The sequence below is a fragment of the Taudactylus pleione genome, unplaced genomic scaffold (genome assembly GCF_031769625.1).
Source record: "Taudactylus pleione unplaced genomic scaffold, aTauple2 ptg000619l, whole genome shotgun sequence".
Lineage (NCBI taxonomy): Eukaryota > Metazoa > Chordata > Amphibia > Anura > Myobatrachidae > Taudactylus > Taudactylus pleione.
The window spans coordinates 2,941,626-2,968,440 of record NW_028285021.1 but is presented as its reverse complement, the minus strand read 5'-3'; the positions used below and the strand labels follow the sequence as shown (position 1 = coordinate 2,968,440).

Below are 26,815 nucleotides of genomic sequence, written 5' to 3'. Positions count from 1 at the left end.
TCGGTGACGGTCACAATGCTTTGTTTGAGTAGAGAATCACACAAAATGTGGCAGGTGTGTAAAGGGGTGAAGGTGCTAGGCGATGAACCAGAAAGTGTGTGGGTACCATGGTCAGCAACAACACTCAGGTATAGTGCACGTGTGTGGGCTTAGACTGCACACCCAAATTTTAAAACATATTCCATTAGATTGTGGTATATAAACACCACTCATTTGGTATTAAGGGGCCTAATGTAAACCAAGAAAACATTCTCCACATAGTAACCTCAGCATGAACAGTTGAAACAAAGAAGAAAGGATCAGTGGATTCACATTGCTAATGCTAAATTCTGCAACATGTTTCCAATCTTCAACTATCCAGCTTTGGTGACACTGCCCGCTGGAGCCTCAGGTTCCTACTCTTGGGTGCCAGGAGTTGAACCCGGTGCAAGCCTCTGCAGCTCTAGCCCATCCACTTCAAGGTTCAACGTGCTGTACGTACAGAAATACTCTTCTATTATAAAGCATGGTTATTTGAGTTACTGACACCTTCTGTCAGCCTGGCCATTCTCCTCTGACCTCTCATTAACCAGACACTTTCACCCACAGATCTGCCGCTCACTGGCTGTCTATGCTTCGCATACAACTCTCTGTAAACTCCACAGACTGAAACACCCAAGAGAATATACACACACACACAATTTATATACATTTGAAGTCGGCAGGGTGTAGCCCATGAAGTACGTCACGTGCCGTGCGCTGACTTGGTGGGTATATTAGGTGTGCGCTAGGCCGTCTGCACACATATCACTCGTTGCTGTCATTTGTAAAAAGGGCGATTTATCTGAGTAGCAAAAAGAGATTATTATTGGCTTTCGGGCCAAGGTTGGCAGTATTTCTCATACAGCGCAGTTTGTGAACAGTTTGCATGCTGCTGTGGTGAAGGTGTATCGTGACTGGACAAATGGCACATATATATATATATACACACACACACTAGCAAAATGATTTCAAGACGTTATAAAATACCAGTTGCTACAATGCATGCTAATTTTATTGAATGTGTAATATGCCAAAACAGCTGTTATAACCACTGCTCTATCTCTAATTGCACATTAGATACACTATCTAGCAGATTAAACAAAAAATATATAAAATACATTGTCCTTTATAGTAGTTTTCACGTACAAATGTGTACACATGGGATGTAGTTGGCATCCAGAATCCCGATGGCAAGATGTCAGAATGTTGAACAACGTGTAGGGTTAGGCTGCATGAGAAGGGGTAGGGTTAGCCCCTGAAAATACTTATGAAATTTGCTGGCATATTCACTGTTGGTATCACGCTGCTGTGATTCTGAATGCTGGGATGAAGTACCCAATCCGTCCACATACACCTATCGACCAATTGCACAAAATAGTTCTGCGTAGCACGATACAGATTTTGAGATTTAGCTGCGCCAAAGCACTAAATACCAAGTACACTTTAGGTGAACTAAGATGCAAAATTGAGGACAGTGCACAGCATGGGAGTCACGCCAGGCATCTTTATCCATACAGCGCTAAAAGGATAGTTGTATTGAAGACATATACACTTTATCTCAAAAATAAGATTAGGTTTAATCTTTAGTAGATCAGTCAAATTTTGAGGAGTTATAGTTCTACCCCTTTATACATTGTACGAATTAGTTTATTTTTATTTTATCTAGTTTAGTTTTCATTTTGCATGAAATGCAGCTAACTTTCGGCCAATGAGTATAAAAAAAAAATCTAAATCTGATTTTGTGTATATTTGGGACTAGACAGAAATAGGTCACTCATCAGCCAATCGTGACAGAGGCAGTATGTTTCTTACAGTTGACGTTACAGCTGTGCGCTCCGGCCCCACCTCTGGTTGGACTACCTTGTGTTTCCTGATAACAGCATTCACCAATATCCACACAAGTTTTGAATACAGCACTTAAGAAGTTTACAGAAATTGGTTTATTTGCCATCTTTGGCCAGACACAAACCCTAGAGCGAAACAAAGAGGCTGCAACCTCTATATACAGCCGGAAAACATGGCAGCTGCCTCAAACATCGGAAGGGGATATCGCTCCATTATAGTCCTGGAATAACCTGTATATCACACTGACAAGTGCAGCCGGTCAGAGGGGAACTGGTGTAATCTCTGGATTCTGACTCTATGTTAAGATGTCATGGGCTTGGTGTTCTACTAGCATTTCCATGCTCTTCACATCTGTGCACCAAAACTCCAAACGGTCCTTCATGCCCTTGATCTAGGAAAAAACAAAAATAATTATTCAGATTTACAAACTTGAAACAAGTCATCAACCCAACAAAACCTTACAAGAGTACCAGATAACAACTATGACCACTGGCATATAATGCAGGCAGCCAGCATACAGCAAGACTGAAATGACTGCAGGACACGCACAGCCCATAGTCTGAGATAGCTCCTTACTTAACCAAAACTGTTATTCATGCTCCTTTTCACCACTACACAGGAAGCTGCATTGCAAGGATGGAGGAACTTCTCTATCTGAGCAGGCGCAGTGTGAGTGACAGGCTTGCCAACTTGATCTGTTGACCTGTACTTTTTAGATTGGTTGGAATCATACACAAGAACAGTCATTTCAGTATCATATCCCATAAGCCGTGAAGATGTGGTTTAGGACTCATCATTGAATGGGGGTGATCATTTAATCCCTATGTGGTGTTTAACAGTGAAAGCTGAACATCTACAGGTACCTGCTGCAAATCAAGAACACGTGGCTGAACCCATGTGATGTGTACTTTCTTATCTACTTCATCAATGCTGCCCCGCAGTAAACCCACGGACAGGGACTTCATAACAAGAAGTTCCACCTGTGAGATAAAACACAACAGTACACAGACAAGTTATGATCAGACTAATACATTGCAGAATTAATAAGACGGACGGATGAGCTTTGTCCCATGCATGCACAGTGTTTTGAGATGATCGCAGTTGATGCCGTATAGTGTTGCTAGACTAATGCTCCGACTGGTTACAGACTAATGTAACCCTTCAAACATTCAACAGCAATCATCGCCTACAGACTGATATTATCTCTACCCACTATAAACCGGCTGAGATATGGACTTTAAGGAAAAAGCATTAGAATAGGAGCTCTCAGATGAATGGTGACTATATATAAAAGTTTTCTATGGACTATGGCCCTGATTCAGAGCCGGACGCTCTGACCAGAGCGCACGCTCTGAATCAGGGCCCACCTCCATAATTATGGAGCTTCCTCCTGGACGCTCGTATAGCTATATCCACCCACAGCCTATACGAGCGTGCAGGTTGATGGTCGCGATGGTCTTGACCATCGCCACTGCGTGCCAGAGCCTGCGGTTGAGTTTCTCAACCGCAAGGCCCGGAGTGATTTTGGCTCTATCAGAGCCAAAATCACTCCCACTGACATCACTAGTGATGTCAGTGGGCCGGCTTCTGACGATAGGCGTTCCCTTGGGAACGCCCCCGTCTGGGAGGCACGCCCCCGGCACGCCTACCAAAGGGGGTGTGCTGTCAATCAACATCGACAGCACGCCCCCTTTGATCAGACACAACGAGCGAAGGAAAGTCCTTCGCTCGTCGCGTCTCGCGCATGCGCACGACGGAGCTCCCTCCGTCGTGTGCATGCTCAGTGCACACCATCGACCCACTTGCGAGCGGACAGCCGCTCGCGAGTGGGTCTGAATCAGGCCCTATATTCACAGAGCATACCCAGCTGCATGAAGTCTTCTGTATATAGATTATATAAGACCATGACAAAGGCAGCTACATATAATAAGGAGGGAAAACAAGAAAGGCTAAGGGGTCTATACAGTAATTATTTTTTACATAAAAAATGCGGAAACTATAATTTTCGCATTAAGTCTACTATTCAGCAACGATCTTCTCCAGTATTTCCCATATCGCAGAGTACCGCACTGTAGTGATCAAGCCATTGATACAGTGCTTTAACGCATTTTGATATTCAGCAAAGCAAAAAGCGTTACATTACTCAAAAAAATATTTTTTACTTTATATAACACCATCTCAGACTGGCGTTATATGATGGAAATCCTTAAATATCCTGAAAACTGCAGGGACAGAAGGAAATTTTCCCATAAGTCCCTGCAGGGTCTTGAAACTCCGCCCCAGTCTCCGTCCCTGCTTTGTGGTGACCACCGAGTGTAAGCCCAACTCCATACATTTCTATCTATGTGCTTTTATAGTTATATATAAATAGCAGATAAATATAAATGTATACAGACTAATATAAAGCCTGTGTACACATTTCAATCAATTTGGACAGTTTGGACAGGCTGGAGTTGGACTTGCCCTCGGCAGTCACCGCAAAGCATGGACGGGGACTATTCGCAAGCGCATGACTGAGCATGCACAGAAGAAGAATCAGGAGGTTTCGTTTTTGGAAACCCGAGAGCAATGCCTTCTGTAACATTGCAGGGACAGAGTGTTAATGCAACCGCTGTCCCTGCATACAAATGTGCTGAATAGCAGTTATAAAATGTAATAATTTCTAAATTGTGACGATGTTGCCCGATAATATTCGGGGCAACAACGTCACTGTTGCTGAGTAGACCCCTAAGTATCAAAATCACATCAAGTTAATTAAGTGAACAAGGAGAAAATATAAATAAAACAAAAACCAGTCCCACATCTCTGCTGCAACAGTCTGTACTCACATCATTAACGTTGACCTGTGCACTCTTTGCTATCTCTTCGAATGTCAGCTGACGATGGTTTGCTGGCCGGGTGAATGTCATCTATAGAACAAAAACAGCATTTCTTAGAAAGACAAGCACTAATAGTCCCATTATATACATGTATAGCTTCTGGAAGGGGAACTGAACTTTTTTAAGTCTTGGGGGTAAATTTACTAAAGTGAGTTTTTAGAAGTGAGTTTTAGAAGAGATGTTGCCCATAGCAACCAATCAGATTCTAGCTATTATCTTCTAGAAGGTGCTAGTTAAATGTTAAGTAGAATCTGATTGGTTGCTATGGGCAACATCTCTTCTAAAACTCACTTCTAAAAACTCTCACTTTAGTAAATTTACCCCTAGGCGTCATCAGGATGCAAGAGCTTGGTACATTTGTCATGTCTACATACAACATTTACAAAGCCTCTCACCTCCATTAAACAAAGTAGCTGAATCTTCTTTAGTAAAAGGGATTCATTGGCAGCAAGGTCCGGCTGAAGGAAAAAAGGAACAAGGTAAGGAACCGGTAGAACAGCACAGTGAAGACTGAATGTTGCTGCAAAAAAACAGACAAGACGTAATCCTGCCCAATACCTGTGTTCCCCATGCCGTTTTCAGAGCCCGGAAGGTCTCTACATTGCCGCTGTTGAAAGCATAGAGGGTATCTATCAGCCATTGTCGTTCAGAGTTACGCAGTGACTCCAGGACTGGGTGCATCAGCTGAAGGAAGACATCAAAATAACATTGCAGGATATACTTTGTGATAACATAAAATCAGTAGGTTTGAATATGTATATAGTCGGTCTGATGTCGAGTGAGTACTATGCCAGTTAGTGCGGTACATCTTGAATGAATTTGCTTTAACCATGGGCAGAACACTGGATGTAACATACGCGCCATGCATAAGTGTGTGACTCCTCTGCCGTTATGCCTGCTTGTTGCTGGACAGGCAGAACTGCTGTATTCTAACGTAGGTCATGTGCAGTAAGGTAATGATTGCTCAACTGCAAACAGATGCAGACTGGGGCAAATACACATCTACGCCTCAGAATGCCTTATTATTTGTGGGTGGTCAGATAATGACGACTGATGCCAGCACTGGCAGAACTACTTGTGATCAGATGTTTGCAAATGCCCCTTTGTTATAGATTGGTGATCGCTTTATGCATTTGCGTGCGTAAGCCACATTTTTATTTGTACGCAAGAGACAGCTATATTACAGATGTTTCGCTAATGCTGCCCATCCACTACTAGATGCGGGGACGACGGCACGATTACGACGTAGTAATCGCCCCGTCGTCCCCCTAGGTGTGAGGTGCATACACTGAACGTTCAGTGTATGCAGATCAATCATCCCCGAACATGGCAACCTGACGGCGGTCGTCAGATTAACCGTCATGTTTGGGCGATGATAGATCTTAAAAATGACCAGCGGGTGCGTGCATCGCTGGTTGTTTTTAACATTTTACTGCCCGATTACCAACTGATTGAGCGATATAGACAGCCGTTATCGCTCAATCGCTAGGTTTAATCGCCTAGTGGATGGGCAGCATAAGATTAATTTATGCCTTACAGACAATGCATTTGTTGCACATAACGGGGCTGATTCTAAGTTTAGAACCATGCTGCACTGAGGGTGGGGAAGATATAAAATGTGTAGAGAGATTTAGATTTTAGAGGGGCGTGAATAAATCTAAATTACAGTGTAAGTATAAAGCAACAGCAGTCAGTATTTACCCTAGATGCAGAAAAAATGTATTACATTACAATATGGTTTGTTCAGCTGTTTGGTTTTTTTGCTTTGCTCCCAACTCAGAATCAGCCCCAAAGTGACTGATGTGTGCCTAAACCAGACACATATAGTTACCAAAATGTTTAGAAATGTGGCTGTTTTAAGTAAATGCAATTTACGCTTGCTATTTCGGATTGAATTGCGGGCCCCTCGGCCTCAGGCCCAGTGTGCTTAGTAATCTAGACCAACACAACTGAGCGCTCTTGAAGTCAAAGTGAAAGCACCATAAAAATCACATTAACATAATGACACAACTAGAGTAACTCACCAACTCTCCGAAATTGTAGACTCCATCCCCTAGTAGACCAGCCAACCCAAGAGTGAATGCTCTGTCCTGCTGCTCTGAAACTACAGTAGGGCAATAAAGAAACATCACTTTCTGAAGTACGCACACTATGGAATACAATCAGCTGATATCCTGGGTATCCCCTACAGAGGAACCAGCCATGTAATTGTGCCGTCTTCATTATTCTTAGTAGCGGTTTATCTTGTGTAGATGGTCTAATATGACTAACACATTCCAGTAAGGATGACATATTATTCCCTTGTTGCTAATTATCAATTTGGTCAATTAAACTGCTACTGTAACTAGATATAACATTACAATAGGACTGATTGGTTTAAGGAAACAGTGTAAACTTGTACAGTGCCTTGCAAAAGTATTCACAACCTTTGCCTTTTTTCATGTTTTGTTGCCTCACAACCTGGAATTAAAATGGATTATTTGAAGGTGTGCATCATATTATTCACAGAACATGCCTACAACTGTGAAGTTGTGTTTTTTTTATATTGTGAATCAAACAACATTTAGGACAACATAACAGAAAACTTCAGCGTGCATAACTATTCACCCCCCCTAAAGTCAGTACTTTGTCGAGCCACCTTTTGCGGCAATTACAGCTGCAAGTCGCTTTGGATAAGTCTCTGTGGGGGCGATTTAATTCAACGCGAATAGAATAGCGCCGGGAGCGAGCTCCCGGAGCTATTCAATTCAGTGCGCTGTGTGGTTGGAGAATGCCGGTTCTCGCGCCTTAACAAGGGTGTTAAGGCGTGTTAATCAGCATTCTCTGACCAAAGTGCCGGGCGCGCGGCTGTTAGCGCCGTGCTAAGCAGAAAAACAGCTGCGCGCCGGCACTTTGCTCAGATTTACGCGCGGTGTATTGAATAGCTTTGGGAGCTCCCTCCTGCGGCTATTCAACATCGCGTTGAATTGAATCGCCCCCTATGAGCTTGCCTCAACTTGCCCCTGGGATTTTTGCCCATTCCTCAAGGCAAAACTGCTCCAGCTCCTTCATGTTGGATGGTTTCCACTTGTGAACAGCAATCTTCAAGTCTAACCACAGATTGGATTGAGATCTGGGCTTTGACTAGGCCATTCCAACACATTAAAATGTTTCCCCTTAAACCACTCGAGTGTTGCTTTAGCAGTATGCTTCAGGTCATTATCCTGCTGGAAGGTGAACCTCCGTCCCAGTCTCAAATCACAGGAAGAATGAAACAGGTTTTGCTCAAGAATATCCCTGTATTTAGCACCATCCATCTTTCCCTCAACTCGAATCAGTTACCCAGTCCCTGCTGCTGAAAAACATCCCCACAGCATGATTTATTTATTACCAGTTATTTATATAGGGCACACATATTCCGCAGCGCTTTACAGAGCTGCCACCACGTTTCACTGTGGGGATGGTGTTCTTGGGATGATGGGATATGTTGGGCTTGCGCCAGACATAGCGTTTTCCTTGGTGGCCGAAAAGTTAAATTTTAGTCTCATCTGACCAGAGCACTTTCCTCCATACATTTGGAGAGTCGCCCACATGCCTTTTGGCAAACTCAAATCGTGTCTTCTTATTTTTATCACTAAGTAATGGCTTTTTTCTGGCCACTCTTTCATAAAGTCCAGCTCTATGGAGTGTACGGCTTATTGTGGTCACATGCACAGATACACCAGTCTCTGCTGTGGAACTCTGCAGCTCCTTCAGGGTTACCTTTGGTCTCTATGCTGCCTCTCTGATTAACGCCCTCTTTGCCCGGTCTGTGAGTTTTGGTGGGCAGCCCTCTCTTGGCAGGTTTGTTGTGGTACCATGTTCTTTCCATTTGTTGATGATGGATTTGATGGTGCTCCGGGGGGGATCATCAAAGATTTGGATATTTTTATTTTTAATTTTTTTTTTATAACCCAACCCAGAATTGTACTTCTCAACAACTTTGTCCCAGACTTGTTTGGAGAGCTCCTTGGTCTTCATGGTGTGAGGCCTCTTGCTTAGTGGTGTTGCAACCTCTGTGCCCTTTCAGAAAAGGTGTGTTTATACTGACAGATCATGTGACACTTAGATTTCACACAGGTGGACTTCATTTCACTAATTATGTGACTTCTGAAGGTAACTGGTTGCACCAGAGCTTTTGAGGGGCTTCGTGGCAAAGGTGGTGATTACATATGCACATGACAGTTTCAGAATATTATTTATAAAGATTATTTTTTATATATATTTTTCTCATTTCACTTCACCAAATTAGACTATTTTGTGCAGATCCATCACATAAAATTCAGATAAAAAAAATGACAGGTTGTAATGTAACAAAAAAGGTAAAAAGCCAAGGGGGTGAAAACTTTTGCAAGGCACTGTAGTATCTACAGAGTGTTTACAGCAGGAATTAGTTTGTCTTTGGAGCTTACTTGGTAGGTCTTTGTGGTCTGTGCAACCCAAAAATCTCAGAGCATCTTTGTAATATGAAGCATGATTCCCGATTGTCTGATAATATTTGCTAGACAGGTCATAGAAACGACTGTGCACAGAAGTCACACCAGGCAGTGCTCCGAGCATTTCATCCACACCTTCAATGGTTTCCTGCGGATAGAAATCAAACATTCAGTGTTCTGCAGCAGAAATAGGCAACCTATGACGCCCCACCTGCTGTTCAGCACCCTGGACTCAACACAGAAAAACCACATGGTAGTTACATGTGTGAGATCCCGGGCAGACTCTGTAAACCTTAATTAGCTGGGAAAACATTGTAAGTACTAAGCCTGCGTTTGCCGAGTAGGTTTGGCTTGGCAGTATAGAATATTAGGGAACGCAGTGTGAAGTGGCGAGAAACCTCCTCAAATGTTGCTGGACAATTTTTAAGCTTTAAACAACTGCTGCATATTACCTTGCAGAGAAAAGAAAATGCAGGTGCACACTTGCTGTCTACATATTAGAATGGTTACTATTATGGTAAGTCCTTGATAAATTGATATAATGGGGGGAATTTACAAAACAGTGGCTTCTGTAAGCCGCTGCTTCCCGGCGGGTTGCAGGTGAATATTTTAAACCGCACTCGGAGTTAGTGTAAAGCACACCAGACTTTACACGGACTCCAAGTGCAGTTTTAAATGTTCACCTGCAACCCGCCAGGAAGCAGCGTCTTACAGAAGCCACTGCTTTGTAAATTCTGCCCGAGTGTTAGTAATAAAGATGTTAGGGACCCATCTGATGGGGTTCAGCTTAATGTGGTGGATGGGCAGGCATTTTGGCCAAATGTGCTAAGAACCTCATTAATACTTCATGTTTATTATATAGTTTAGCAGAATTATTTTGACTACCACTATTCTTAGTGCTTAGTGTTCACCTGCATTTTCTTTTTCTGGCATGGTACTACAAGTCTCAGCAGTGTAGCACCTCATATTGAGTTTAGAATTGGGTTGTGCAATGTTTCTTTTACCAGTTACCTTTCCCCTTCACTAGTTATTTTTTCATTTATTTTTTTTATGTCTTATTTATAAACATTTCAGTAAGCATAGTGATGTTATATTACAATAAAATACTTTATTCTGTTATTTGTATGATTACACTTTTTACTATAAGATACAGAACCCAAGTGGTAAGTATCCAGCGTCCTCCATATAGAATAGAGACATATTAGCGCCATCTAGTGGTTACAGCTTCTTATAGGACACTTATTCATGAAAAGATGACCTAAGACTTTAAATACTATAAAAGTACTGGTGCAAACATCTTTCAGATATATATATATATATATTTTTTTACACAGAATAAGTTGCACTTTAAAGTATAGCATCCAAGCTTAGTTTAGAGAAGACTTTACCTTCATTACTCTGTACAAAACAGTGTCTCACACACACCTTAGTGGCTTGTAAGTCTCCAATGTTCAGTTTCAGAGCTCCAATGGCAGTTCTGCAGAGTATCACAGCCTCATCGCTGCTTTTTACCTATAAATGTTACAAAAAAAAATTGCAAACAGTTAATTTCGTATATGTAAACTGACCAGTGATAAATGCATCTAAACTTGATAACTTCCTAAGGCGTCACAGACGCAGATGTTAAATGAATGCGCTTTACTGACATACTTGACCCATGCATTACCTGTGGGTAAATTACACTATAGAGGCTTACATAGAAACATAGAATTTGACGGCAGATGAGAACCACTTGGCCCATCTAGTCTGCCCCTTTTCATGTATCCTTTAGGCAACTTCAACCCTATTTACTCCTTACGTCTCTCAAGGATATTCTTATGTCTATCCCAAGCGTGTTTAAATTGTTCCACTGTTTTAGCACCAACCACATCTGATGGGAGGCTATTCCACTTATCCACTACCCTTTCTGTAAAGTAATTTCTCCTCAAATTTCCTCTGAGCCTACCTCCCTCCAGTTTCAGTGCATGTCCTCGTGTTCTTGTACATCTCTTCCTTTGAAGAATGCTTCCCTCCTGTCGCTTGTTAAAACCCTTCATGTATTTGAAAGTTTCTATCATGTCCCCCTTTTCCCTTCTCTGTTCCAAACTATACATATTAAGATCTTTTAGTCTTTCTAGGTTAAGTTCTGTGCTGTAGGCCATGCACCATTTTAGTTGCCCTTCTTTGTACCGTCTCTAATGTGTCTATATCCTTCTGGAGATATGGCCTCCAGAACTGAACACAGTATTCTAGATGAGGACGTACCACTGACCTATACAGTGGTATTATCACTTCTTTCTTCCTTCCTGCTACTGATTCCTCTCCCTATGCAACCAAGCATCTGACTTGCCTTCCTCATTGCTTTGGTGCATTGCTTACCGGCCTTCAAGTTTTCTGAAATGGTGACTCCTAAATCCCTTTCCTCCTCTGTATTTTCCAATATAGAGTCCTTGATACTATATTTAGCCTTTAGGTTATTGGGACCCAAGTGCATGATCTTGCATTTTTTTTACATTAAACTGTAGTTGCCATGTTCTTGCCCATTCCTCTAGTCTACCCAGATCCTCAGTCATTTATTTACCCCTCCTGGTGTGTCTACCCTGTTGCATACCTTTGTGTCATCTGTAAAAAGGCATACTTTCCCTTTAATATTATTTGCAATACCACCAACATAGATATTAAAAAGCACTGACCCAGGTACAGATCCCTGGGGTACTCCACTGGTAACCTTTTCCTCATGTGAATACACTCCATTTACTACAACTCTCTGTTTCTTATCCTGCAACCAAGATCTTATCCATTCAACAGTCATAGAATCCAATCCCAAGCTTTCCAGTTTGTTGATCATTCTGCGATGTGGGACCCTCTCAAAAGCCTTACTAAAGTCTAGATAAACTACATCTATGGCCCCTCATGATCTATTACTTTTGTCACTCAGTCAAAAAAGTCAATAAGATTTGTTTGGCATGATCTCCCCTGAGTAAATCCATGCTGTTTGGGATCCTGTAAAATTATTGGATTTGAGATATTCCACCACTCTTTCTATTAATAGTGTTTCCAATATTTTTTCCCACTACTGATATAAGGCTTACTGGTCTGTAGTTACTCACTACTACATCCCACTACTGATATAAGGCTTACTGGTCTGTAGTTACTGATCTGTAGTTACTCACTACTACATCCCACTACTGATATAAGGCTTACTGATCTGTAGTTACTCACTACTACATCCCACTACTGATATAAGGCTTACTGGTCTGTAGTTACTCACTACTACATCCCACTACTGATATAAGGCTTACTGATCTGTAGTTACTCACTACTACATCCCACTACTGATATAAGGCTTACTGGTCTGTAGTTACTCACTACTACATCCCACTACTGATATAAGGCTTACTGATCTGTAGTTACTCACTACTACATCCCACTACTGATATAAGGCTTACTGGTCTGTAGTTACTCACTACTACATCCCACTACTGATATAAGGCTTACTGATCTGTAGTTACTCACTACTACATCCCACTACTGATATAAGGCTTACTGATCTGTAGTTACTCACTACTACATCCCACTACTGATATAAGGCTTACTGATCTGTAGTTACTCACTACTACATCCCACTACTGATATAAGGCTTACTGGTCTGTAGTTACTGATCTGTAGTTACTCACTACTACATCCCACTACTGATATAAGGCTTACTGGTCTGTAGTTACTGATCTGTAGTTACTCACTACTACATCCCACTACTGATATAAGGCTTACTGCTCTGTAGTTACTGGTCTGTAGTTACTTGCTTCTTCTTTGCATCCACTTTTGTACAGTGGTATTACATTTGCTCTTTTCCAGTCCTCTGGAATCACTCCTCATACTAGCGACTGGTTGAATAATTCTGTTAATGGTGTTACCAGCACCCCTTTAAGCTCTTTTAGTATCCTTGGATGTATCCCATCTGGCCCCATTGATTTATCCACTTTCAGTTTAGAGAGTTCTGTTAGGACCCTCTCCTCTGTAAATTAAGTTTTATGTACTTCATTTTTATGAATGCCTCTGCAACTTAACTGTGGCCCCATCCCCTCTTTTTCTGTAGTGAATACTGAACAAAAATAAATATTTAGATGATCTGCTATTTCTTTGTCTCCCTCGATCATGTACTCACTCTCTGCCTTAAGTCTTATTATTCCTCCTTTCACTTATATACTTTAAAAAGTTTTGCTCCCTTTATCTACTGACTGGGCCATTTTCTCCTCAGCTTCTGCCTTTACACATCTAATCACCTTCTTAGCCTCCTTCCTTCTGGCAAGATACGCCTCTTTGTCGTTATTATTTTGGGTCTGCTTATACTTCCTAAAAGCCATCTTTTTTGCTTTCACACTAGTTGATACCTGTTTTGTAAACCACACTGGCTTCCTTTTCCTGGTGCTTTTCCTAACCCTTTTAATACAAAGGTCTGTAGCCTTCAGTATTGCATTTTTTATTTTTACCCACCTCTCCTGCACTCCTTCCAAGTTCCTCCAATCTGCCACTGACTCAGTAACACATCTCTCCATCTCTGCAAAGTCAGCCCTCCTAAAATCTAACACTTTTGTTTGTGTATGGCATGAATTGGACCCTGTATTTATACTAAACCATACTGCTTGGTGATCACTGGATCCTAGGTTCTCACCCACATTTACATCCGATATTCTGTCACAGTTTGTGAGTATCAAACCAGAATAGCATTTTTGCGAGTGGGCTCCCTCACTAATTGTTTGAGAGATGCTCTCTGAAGGGAATTTAGAAAGTGGCCCCGTCTAGAAGAACTTGCAGCAGACACCTCCCAGTTTACATCAGGTAAATTAAAGTCACCCATGATTATGACCTCTCCTTTTAAAACCATTCTAGTAATGTCCTGCAATAGATACTTATCCAGTTCCCGGTAAGCTCCTGCTTAGTAATATGCTAGTAACAAATGCATTTCATATTTGTCTTTTTAATCGCATTTCACTAGAGTTAAAAGCACCAACATAATGCTAGTAATTATTGCTTAATGATAAAACAGGCAATTAAGAGACACATACAGATGACCTGATATTTCTGGTCAGCATAAGCATGTTGTAGCAACATCTCCTCTACCACTGCAAGGAGGTCACCGTGATGAGGAGGAGACGCTAATGCAGATTATATTCTTGCAGTTAAATTAGTCAACTGACCTCGACATACAGAACATTAATCTGTGAGTAAAAATATTCATCTGTGAGTTAATCATACACCTGACTATGATGTTACAAAATCCCTGACTTTGTGCAAGTGTACGTAGAAGAATTGATGCTGGTTTGAAGGCAATGGGTGGTCACACCAAATATTCATTTGATTTAGATTTCTCTTCTGTTCATTTAATTTGCATTTTGTTAAGTGACAAAAGTAAATTATTAATACTTCTATTTTTGCAAGCATTCTTACTATGCAGCATTTAATCCACACCTGCATATTTTATATATATATATATATATATATATATATATATATACATACATACATACACACACACGCACACACATATATACACCTCGTGTCTGAGTATAAAACAATGTACCCAGGAAAAAAAAAAAAAAAATCTCAAAATTACTGTCAACACAGTGAAATGTAAACATGCTTTGTTAGGATAAGGGATGGAATAGTAAAAATAATCAATTATTAAATATAAAATATGGCTGAAAGAGCCTGGCAGGGAGGCGCCGGCCAGTGGATTATCAGTCAACACAAGGAGACAGGTGGATCTTGTGTAACCATCCAGGTTTGATACCAGGTGGTATGGCAGAAGCTATCATTTTCTAAGGAGACATGCAGGTTGTAATAGAAGTTTGTTAAGTTGGTTGTACTTCATTGTATATAACAGTTGAAAAACTTGTACGGTTCCTCCCTGCACTGGGTTTAGCTAGACCACTTGCGTTGTACCAAAGATTTTTTACGTACACAAAAAACCCCCCAAAAAACGGAGGCACCAATGCAAAGTACATAGATTCTAACACATCTTGCTCTGGATCACACATTCAATAATATACTTGTATTATGTCATACCTAGGGGGGAATTCAATTAGCCGTGATAATGCGATCATTTTTCGCACACTAAGTTTTCGCATCCTTTCTTGTGTGCGAATTCCGCTTATCGAAACTACACACAAACCCATTTTTCACGTACTTCCATCCCAAAAATAGCAAAGCGGCATTCACACCAATATTCTTCCTGCTTTTACCTGCGAGAAGTATAGGTGGAAATGGGGACATCTGCCTGTACCCCAAAAGGCAAAGTGATATAGGATAACATTATAGAAGAGAATTCGTGGCCCTAATAAAAGTATTTGCAGTTCTTAAATTGTGTCACATGGCTGTTTTAGGCATATTTCTGATACAGGCAAATTCTAGAGTTTTTTTAAATAAATGTTCTTTTTAAATTGGGGGGTGTATAAAAATGGTTATATGTATATATTTGTGTCATTTAAAGACACTTTAAAAAAAAAAAACCTTGAAATTACGTCTCGAAGGGCTCATACACACTTAACGATATGCTCCATGAGCGATATCGTTAAGTGTTATCCTTTGAACTGCCGGGCTCAATGTTGGGAACGACATTGAGCATACACATTGAACGATATTGTTCAGTGATGTTACCCTGCCACATCCCAGAACTTGCAATAGCTGACGATATCATCAGATTGTCCTTCAAGTTCAGGCGATGGAAGACATCGTTAACAATCCGTGGGAACTCACATTGTTAACCATATCATGCATACGCACTGGAAAATACTGAACACTATGAACGATAACGATATCGTCTAGTGTGTATGAGCCTTAACACCCACCTACAATCTTAAAACTACCTGTCCCATTTATACAGAACATGTCATTATTAGCCAAAGTAAGCTAATTTTGAACCAAGTCTTGACATTTTACCTTGAAATAGGGATTTTCCCCAACTTTTTACTTGTTCAGGTGGTGAAAACTTTTTGCTATGGAGAATTCGCACCCACAAAAACCACGTCTAACAGGATAGCACGACAAGTACAAATTCACAGGAGAAGGCGTTTTTCGCAGCTCATTGGATTCGCCCCTTAACGTGACAAACTAAGAGCAAAATGGATCCTGATATTTTAATATCTTATTCATCTTGATTTGTTGACTTCTACTCTAATGTCCGAGGAACCATTAATGATGGCTGCAACCTCATACGCAGATTACACTGGTCACATGGCTAATAACATGGTTGGTTTGAATAAAAAGAGGAAATAAAACATGTATGTATCAGTAAATGAAGGGATGATTTGAAAACCTTGCCTTTAATAAGAATACACCTGGAAGAGACGATATTACATGTCAGAGAGAACACCTTACCTTCTCCCGCGTCTTCTCTAGAAAGTTAAGCGCCACTGTGGGATCTAGAAAGACAACAACAGCAGCTGAATGTGTGATACAGCAGTGAGGAATGATTGGCCTAGTACAGACATCTCGCTGAGTAGTAGTGTATACATTTCCTCACCTGTCATCTGCCTCACTACATGGAGGATTATTTCAACCAAAGATAACGGATTAATTCTGAAACAAAAAAATACACATTACAGGGGAGATGAAAACAGCTCAATATAACCAATAGGAAACAAATAATTGTCAATACAACATGAAATTTTAGATTGAAATACTGGATACAGTCTAATTAACGTTTCTGGAGAGACCATAGCTGAAAAATATACTACTGTATGGTCCATTTAAGAGATGACACCTTTGAACAAAGATTAGTATAAGGTTAGAGTGGTTTTGGGCAGGAATTGGTATGATTTACCGCCGGACTCCTGGGCGGCGGTTCAAATCCTGACAGCGGCAGCCAGACAAGGATAAAAAAACCCGAACGTCCCCTGGTTAGTATTCACTAACCTATTCTGCCCCCTAACCCTCCCTTAGGGGTGCCTAACCCTAATCCCCCGTCTAAGTACCTAAACCTAACCCCCCCTTCCCCGCCACCTAAACCTGTCCCCCGGGGAAGGGGGGGTGCCTAACCCTAACCCTCCCTCCCACTAGCCTAACCCTAACCTCCCCGGGGGGGTGCCTAACCCTGTCACCCCCGGGAGCCCCAAACCTAACCCTCTAGATTTAGACGCCTGTCACTTAACCCTCGCTGGGATTAAGCAGTCGGGAAGCCGGCTGTGGGGATTAGGTCCGCCGGCTTCCCGACTGCATACCTTTTGGGCAGGACCTGGCAGTCTCAGCATTCAGCTGCTTTATGGAACCCAGCAAAGCTGCTTGAAAGTTACTTATTTGCATTTCTTTATATAAGGTCAGCATATTCCGTTCCACTTTACAATTGGGAACGAAGCAGTAATAAAACAAGACTGGGTAATAGCAGACAAAGAGGTAAGCAGGCCCTGCTCACACGTTTACAATGTGTAGAAGTTAAAATACAACTTGACATTCCGCCATTTGTACATGGCTTGGATAATACAGCACAATCGCACACATGGCCAGGATACCAAGCATTGGATTTAACGGAACACAGGTAAGCTCAAAGCAACTGCAGTGACACTACTATGCCACCAAGTTCTGCCCTGTAAGTAGTAATATAGCACAACAGCCATTTGGAACTCTTCTGAGATCTTATGTCTGTGGATAAATGTACACATTTTCACATTGGTTGCAATTTTTGCAGGCAGAACTAAATAAAATAAAGACCTGATAAAATTTTTTCGGTATTAACTCCTGCTGTATCAACATGTAGCGATGTGACTTTCAAGTATCACAAATAAGAGATGATGCAAGAAAACCAGCTGGATAAAAAAAAAAACAGCATCAGTATTCACCAGTAAACCCCACCGAGTATACTGAAGAACATATACTGAAATGGACTCCGCGGGGTAAATTTTCAAGAGGTCGATTTTAATCGATTAGGAAAAACAAAAAGAAGAACGATCCACATCGATGCTGTGTTTCAGGAGCTAAATCGGACATTTACTAACCGATAATTTTTTTGGTTAACGATTTTAAAGTGTTAGTAATTGTGCAATTTAGTCACTGAACCAAAATTACGATGTTGATCGATTTAGACCATTTTTAATTGATTAAAATCGCCCTTTAGTAAGTTCACCCCTAGAATATGGAGAATTGGTATAGTGAGTTATTGCCGTGAATACAGCGGAGGATTACAAGGAAGATACTTTACCTGTGCTCAAAATCACTGATGAAGTTCTCATAAATCTGAGGAAAGAGAAGAGGAATAAGGAGAATATTACTGTGGTGTACCAATAGGTACATGATTACAGAACGGAAGATAATGGAATGATGGCATGACTATTAGTCTGTAGTCCTATCACTGGGCCTGATTCAGCAAGGAACGCAGTTGTTTATACGCACGCAATCGGCAGATTTATGCATTCTGCGCATGCATCACAGTGCGTGAATCATTGCGATCTGGAATGATCTGGACTGTGATCGCAGAGGATACGCATAGCCATAGTAGAGTGATTGACAGTAAATGCCGTTTGGGGGGTGGTCGGACAAATGCAGGTGTGCCAGTGCGTTCGCAGGCCGTTTCAGGGGCGTGCATAAATTATCCACTCCGATACCATATGCAGCCTGAGGCCTCATAGTGAGGAGTGAGGCCTGGCCTGCCTCAACTGTGCGTATGGGTCCAATGTTACCAATTGTTTCGCTATGTTGGCCAAGTATCCGGATGTAAGGGGAAGTGGGCGTCCTTATGTCAGACTACGATCGCAATGCAAACATTTACATATCACCGCTGATATTAGCGACTGCGTTGCGTGCGTATAAATAGATTAGCGATCCTTGCTGAATCAGGCCCACTGTCTTGAAGTGATTGGCAAAATAAACTGAAGCAGTGAGGCAACACTCACCTTGATGAGTCCATCTCCTTTTGCACACTCAGGATCCTCTACAAAATCCAGAAGCTGCAGGGTCAACTGATGCCAGAGCCTGAAATAGACGCACCAACATATACAGTTATCACACACCATACACAAGTCCTCTTTAATCCACGTTTATGATCCGTACGTGCAAAATAAACACCTTACACAAGTGCTTGGTTTATTAAAGGGTTTTTATATGTTGCCATGTGAAAATGATAAAACTTTTGCACGTTCTGATTTTTGGTTGGTCCCTTGTAGGGCCACATTTGTCAATGCTGTGCTGAATCAAACTTTTGTCACCATTATTTTGTTGCAGTGACAACGTTCTTTATTTGATTGTAAATTACTATTCTATGATGCCTCAATAAAAAAAATTATTATAAAATAAGAGAGAGAATGTTAATATGTATGTTTGCTCTTGCCTGCACTTTGAGAACACCAGTGGTCAGAGGTTTGGTGGCATGTCATACAGATGTGCCCTCATACATCTATCCTCCATGCGCTACAAGTCGCGCCACACAACGCGGGAACTCCGTGTGACTCAGTAGCGCTGAGAGTCTTTTCATGTGTCTTTTTACCTTCAAATGCGTATTATTCAGCAATGCGAATAGATCACACAAGCAGCTTCTGCGGGTTAAATTGATATGCAGCATGCCTATGTTGTGTGTGTGACTGCGAGTATATCTGCATGCAAAGCGCTACGTTACAGTGTCAGCAGCTATAACATTAACATAGCGATTCGCATGCAGATGCACCCGCACAGAGAGCATAGGCATGCTGCATATCATTTTAAACAGCAGAAGCTGCTTGTGCTATCTATTCGCATTTCTGTGCAAATAAGCATTTGAAGGTTAAAAAAAAAGGCACTAAAAGATGCTCGGCGCTACAGAGTCACACCACGGCATGGAGCGACTAGAAGGGCTGTTTAACTTGCAAGGAGGCTAGATGTATGTGGACCCATCTGTATACAAATGTAATTTTGACGCTCTCTGTTAAGTGACACCACAAACTCCTAGGGGTATATTTACTAAAGTGCATTTTTTTAAAAGTGGAGATGTTGCCCATAGCAACCAATCAGATTCTACTTAACATTTATTTAGCACCTTCTAGAAGATAATAGCTAGAATCTGATTAATTGCTATGAGGAACACCTCCACATTGCATAGTAGATATACCCCATACAATGTTAGAGGCTTATCATCCATAAATAAGGTTCAAATCTCGACAGCGGCTGCCCGACACAGGAGGAAATCCGATCGTCTTCTAGAGAGGCAAGTATAACTAATCTAATTCCCCCCCTTCCCCTCCTTTAGGGTGCCTAACCCTAACCTCCCCCCCCCAATGCCTAGCCCTAATCCCCCCTCTCAGTGCCTAAACCTAAGTGCCCCGGGGGGGTGTCTAACCCTAACCTCCCCCTTCCCCTAGCCTAACACTAACCTCCCGGGAGTTTATGCCCGGAAAATTCAATGTACAGCCATGGCCAAAAGTTTTAAGAATGACACAAGGATTATTTTTCACAAAGTCTGCTACTTCAGTGTTTATGATGGCAATTTGCACATACTCCAGACTGTCACGAAGAGTGATCAGATGAATTGAAATTCATTGCAAAGTCCCTCTTTGCCATGACAATGAACTTAATCCCAAAAAACAACATTTCCACTGCATTTCAGCCCTGCCACAAAAGGACCAGGTGAGTGTGTTGACTAGGTTGACAGGTGAGTGTGTTGACTAGGACAAGGCTGGAGATCACTCAGTCATGCTGATTGAGTTACAATAACAGACTGGAAGCTTTAAAAAGGAGGGTGGAGCTGAAAATCATTGTTCTTCCTCTGTTAACCATGGTTACCTGCAAGGAAACACGTGCAGTCACTATTGCTTTGCACAAAAAAGGCTTCACAGGCAAGGCTATTGCTCCTAGTAAGATTGCACCTAAATCAACCATTTATCGGATCATCAAGAACTTCAAGGAGAGAGGTTCAATAGTGCCCAAGAACGTCCAGCAAGCGCCAGGACTGTCGCCTAAAGTTGATTCAGCTGCGGGATTGGGGCACCACCAGTGCAGAGCTTGCTCAGGAATGGCAACAGGGAGGTGTGAGTGCATCTTCATGCACAGTGAGGCAAAGACTTTGGGAAGATGGCCTGGTGTCAAGAAGGGCGGCAAAGAAGCCACTTCTCTCAAGGAAAAACATCAGGGACAGACTGATATTCTGCAAAAGGTACATGGATTGGACTGCTGAGGACTGGGGTAAAGTTATCTTCCCTGATTAATCCCCTTTCAGATTGTTTGGGGCATCTGTAAAAACGATTGTCCGGAGAAGAAAAGGTGAGCACTACCATCAGTCCTTTGTCATGCCAACAGTAAAGCATCCTGAGACCATTCATGTGTGAGGTTGCTTCTCTGCCAAGGGAGTGGGCTCACTCACAATTTTGCCTAAGAACACAGCCATGAATAAAGAATGGTACCAAAACATCCTCCAAGAGCAACTTCTCCCAACCATCCAAGAACAGTTTGGTGATGAACAATGCCTTTTCTAGCATGATGGATTTGGGTCCATGGCCAGGAAACTCCCCAGACCTTCATCCCATTGAGAATTTGTGGTCAATCCTCAAGAGGCTGTTGGACAAAAACACCCAGAAATTCTGACAAACTCCAAGCATTGATTAGGCAAGAATGGGCGGCCATCAGACAGTATGTGGCCCAGAAGTTGATGGACAGCATGCCAGGACGAATTGCAGAGGCCTTGAAAAAGGGTCAATACCGCAAATATTGACTCTTTGCATAAACTTAAAGTAATTATCAATAAAAGCCTTTGACACTTATGAAATGCTTGTAATTTTACTTCAGTATACCATAGTAACATCTGACAAAAAGGTCTAAAACACTGATGCAGCAAACTTTGTGAAAACCAATACTTGTGTCATTCTCAAAACTTTTGGCCATGGATGTACACTATAGTGTAGGTAGAGTAATACAAAATAGATTCCAAGCAGGAATAAGATATGCAATGAAAATGTGTTACAAGTCAAATTAAATAAAGAAAAGGAGTAGGAGAGGGAGTAAGGAATGGATGAGAAAGGAGGAAGGGAATCGGGTTACCTCAGTGCTGAAAAGAGGGGGTACAGTCCATTTAACAGGTTCTTATTTTACAAATATGAAAAGGAAAATTTTAAATACGTAATACTGAGATTTTGGCCATAAACCGCAGAATAACAAGAAAAACCCAGGACTACATGATCCTGATATTTTCTTAGCTATTCCGTAAATATATAGGGAGGAATTCAATTCAGTGCGATGTTGAATAGCAATGGGAGGGAGCTCCCAAAGCTATTCAATACACCGCGCTGTTTGGCCGGGCAAAGGGCTTCTTCTCGCACCCCCCTGGGGATGCGAGGAGAGATCAGATAAAAGTGCTAGGTGCGCAGCTGTTTTACTGCTTAGCGCGGCGCTAACAGCCGCGCTCCCGGCACTTTAGTCAGAGAATGCCGGTTCTCGCGCCTTAACACCCTTGTTAAGTCGCGAGAACCTGCATTCTCCAAAATAACAGCACACTGAATTGAATAGCTCCAGGAGCTCCCTCCCAGCGCTATTCAATTCGCGTTGAATTGAATCTCCCCCATTGTGTTAATTCTTGCACCCTGCACCTGTCACAACCCGTGCAGTTCCACTTTCCAGCCTGGGGTGTCGCTCTCTGCTCTGGTGCTTCTAAGACACTCTGGTCTATATCTCAGCAGTTTGTTGCATCAGCTGAGTGTGCTAGAAGCTCCTGAACAGACGGCGATACCCCAGGTACAAAAGAGGACCTGCACCGGTTGTGATAGGTGCAGGTTGCTAGAATGAACACCATATATATGATGTAATTGTTGCATGACCAAGTTAATTTATCTCAATAATGTGGTTATGTCAGTGTGACGTGCTTAGGGTATGTCAGCACAGTTGCAAACATTTTAGAACACTTTCCAGGGACACTTTGAAGTTTAGCTTTTATATTCACATAGGTTACTGGTGGCAGCAAACCTGGAAGCACTATAACCTCCATCATGGTGTTCCTGAATATGATCGTTATTTTATAAATTGTTAATATTTATGTCTGAAGTTCAGAACATGGGGTACACTAACCTTTTGATAAAAAAAAAAGAAATAAATGCGGTCTTCATCAGGACACATAGACCGCGTTTATGCGGTCGAAACGTTGACTTTCTGACAACTTTTTGATGTGAACATTAAAGTAGGTTGCTTTTTAACCTTTGTAACCTGGTGAGTGCGTTCTTTTTTTCAAGTGTCCTTTGTATTATAGTACCTTATGGATACCAATGAATGGACACCCTAGGCAATATTTTTATTTCAAGTGAGTGCTGACCCTCTCTGGTGATATATATACACACACACACACACACACTTAGTATAAAATAAAGTCCCTGGTAGGCGTTTCTCTGGGTTAATCACAAGAACCACTGGACGGAATTTGATGCAGTTTTACAATTCTATACTGTACATAAGGCTGGGCGTGCTGCTGTACTGTATATAAGGCTAGGTGTGATGCTGCACAGGTGGCTAGGTGTGATGCTGTACTGTATAGCATGCTATGCGATGTTGTACTGTATAGAATGCTAGGGGTGATGCTGTACTGTATAGAATGCTATGCGATGTTGTACTGTATAGAATGCTAGGTGTGATGCTGTACTGTACAGAAGGCTCGGTGTGATGCTGTACTGTACAGAAGGCTCGGTGTGATGCTGTACTGTACAGAAGGCTCGGTGTGATGCTGTACTGTACAGAAGGCTCGGTGTGATGCTGTACTGTACAGAAGGCTCGGTGTGATGCTGTACTGTACAGAAGGCTCGGTGTGATGCTGTACTGTACAGAAGGCTCGGTGTGATGCTGTACTGTACAGAAGGCTCGGTGTGATGCTGTACTGTACAGAAGGCTCGGTGTGATGCTGTACTGTACAGAAGGCTCGGTGTGATGCTGTACTGTACAGAAGGCTCGGTGTGATGCTGTACTGTACAGAAGGCTAGGTGTGATGCTGTACTGTACAGAAGGCTAGGTGTGATGCTGTACTGTACAGAAGGCTAGGTGTGATGCTGTACTGTACAGAAGGCTAGGTGTGATGCTGTACTGTACAGTAGGTTAGGTGTGATGCTGTACTGTACAGAAGGCTAGGTGTGATGCTGTACTGTATATAATGCTAGGTATGTTGCTGTACTGTATAGAATGCCAGGTGTGATGCTGTACTGTATAGAACAGCGTTTTTTAACCGCTGTGCCGCAGCGCGGTCAGGGCCACCGGTCAAATTGCAGATATGAACCGGGCAGCGCTGACGCTGTGCTCCTTTGGGAGATTCAGGCGCGCCCGGGCCGTGACCTGCATAGATGAGGCGGCGTGACATCACAGGTCATGCACGCCGCATTTTCAGCCTGCCTGCCCGACATACCCGATCCCCAAGACAGCCCAGTCACTGACACACCTGCTCACCATGCCCGCTCCGCAGGACAGACAGACTGCTCTCCTGCATGCTCTCACGCTGCTGACAGCTCTGCATTGACAGGTATGTGATTATCAATGTGGATGATATTTTCTGTGAGGTCAGACAATGTTTTTATTTATTTGTGTGAATGTGTCTTAGATTTATTCTGTGGGGCCTATCGATGTAATTGTTTTTCCTGAGAGGAGCAATGTGTTTTGTTTTGCTTCTGTAGCGGCCAATTTTATTTTATTCCTGTGTGGGCCAATGTTATTTTTTCTTTGGGGGCCAAGGTATGTGCATTTTATTCCTGTGGGTGCCAATGTTGTGTGTATTATTCCTGTGAGAGCCAGTGTAGAATGTTTTATTCCTGCGAAGGCCAATGTAGTCTGTTTTATTTCAGTGGAGGCCAATGTATGTGTTTTTTTTTTATATGTGGTAGCCAATAGGTATGTTTTTTCATGGGTTGCGCACACCGCATCGCCAGATGGTTGTCTTGGCAATTTTGAAATCTTGCCTAGTGTGCCTCGCGTTGAAAAAGGTTGAAAATCACTGGTATAGAATGCTAGGCGTGATGCTGCACTGTATAGAATGCTAGGTGTGATGCTGTACTGTATAGAATGCTAGGTGTGATGCTGTACTGTATAGAATGCTATGTGATGTACTGTATAGAATGCTATGTGTGATGCTGTACTGTATAGAATGCTAGGCGTGATGCTGTACTGTATAGAATGCTAGGCGTGATGCTGTACTGTATAGAATGCTAGGTGTGATGCTGTACTGTATAGAATGCTAGGTGATGTACTGTATAGAATGCTGTGTGTGATGCTGTACTGTATAGAATGCTATGTGTGATGTTGTACTGTATAGAATGCTAGGTGTGATGCTGTACTGTATAGAATGCTAGGTGTGATGCTGTACTGTATAGAATGCTAGGTGTGATGCTGTACTGTATAGAATGCTAGGTGTGATGCTGTACTGTATAGAATGCTAGGTGTGATGCTGTACTGTATAGAATGCTAGGTGTGATGCTGTATTGTATAGAATGCTAGGTGTGATACTGTACTGTATAGAATGCTAGGTGTGATACTGTACTGTATAGAATGCTAGGGGTGATGCTGTACTGTATAGAATGCTATGTGATGCTGTGCTGTATAGAATGCTGTGTGTGATACTGTATAGAATGCTGTGTGTGATACTGTACTGTATAGAATGCTATGTGTGATGCGGTACTGTATAGAATGCTAGGTGTTATGCTGTATTGTATAGAATGCTAGGTGTGATACTGTACTGTATAGAATGCTATGTGATGCTGTGCTGTATAGAATGCTATGTGTGATACTGTATAGAATGCTGTGTGTGATACTGTACTGTATAGAATGCTATGTGATGCTGTACTGTATAGAATGCTATGTGTGATGCGGTACTGTATAGAATGCTAGGTGTTATGCTGTATTGTATAGAATGCTAGGTGTGATACTGTACTGTATAGAATGCTAGGGGTGATGCTGTACTGTATAGAATGCTATGTGATGCTGTGCTGTATAGAATGCTGTGTGTGATACTGTATAGAATGCTGTGTGTGATACTGTACTGTATAGAATGCTATGTGATGCTGTACTGTATAGAATGCTATGTGTGATGCGGTACTGTATAGAATGCTAGGTGTTATGCTGTATTGTATAGAATGCTAGGTGTGATACTGTACTGTATAGAATGCTATGTGATGCTGTGCTGTATAGAATGCTGTGTGTGATACTGTATAGAATGCTGTGTGTGATACTGTACTGTATAGAATGCTATGTGATGCTGTACTGTATAGAATGCTAGGTGTGATGCTGTACTGTATAGAATGCTAGGTGTGATGCTGTACTGTATAGAATACTAGGTGATGCTGTACTGTATAGAATGCTGTGTGTGATGCTGTACTGTACAGAAGGCTAGGCGTGATGCTGTACTGTACCGGAGGCTAGGTGATGTTGTACTGTATAGAATGCTATGTGTGATGCGGTACTGTATGTGATGCTGCTCTCACTTCTTGTTGTGGAGTTCCTCCAGCCGGTGCCACACTGCCGCTGTCTCGGGCGTCGAGCTCTGGCTCTGCTGCAGTTGGAGGAAGCCGGTCACGTCCCTCATGTCTGGGGACGAATAAGGACAAATAATCTGCTGCTACCGAACAAAACGTGAGAGAAACACCGGGTGCCCGCTACCGGAAGTATCAGCGACAACCTGCACACTCACTTCCTGTAACCAGCCGTAAAGCGCCAGCGCTGGAGTAT

At 42.1% G+C, this 26,815-nt stretch overlaps 1 protein-coding gene across 1 annotated transcript; it reads right to left on the bottom strand.

Annotated features, from left to right (window-relative positions):
* Nucleotides 1–1,938: 1,938 nt before the first annotated feature.
* Nucleotides 1,939–26,805, bottom strand: PSMD13 (proteasome 26S subunit, non-ATPase 13). Its single transcript, XM_088454521.1, has 13 exons — nt 26,572–26,805; nt 19,063–19,141; nt 18,372–18,406; nt 16,701–16,756; nt 16,556–16,599; nt 10,625–10,711; nt 9,176–9,347; nt 6,770–6,849; nt 5,304–5,429; nt 5,141–5,203; nt 4,695–4,775; nt 2,730–2,846; nt 1,939–2,257 (listed from the first exon to the last, which is right to left on the bottom strand). The coding sequence occupies exons 1-13, from the start codon at nt 26,670–26,672 to the stop codon at nt 2,162–2,164; spliced, it is 1,137 nt and encodes a 378-aa protein (XP_088310647.1). The 5' UTR covers nt 26,673–26,805; the 3' UTR covers nt 1,939–2,161.
* Nucleotides 26,806–26,815: the final 10 nt, after the last annotated feature.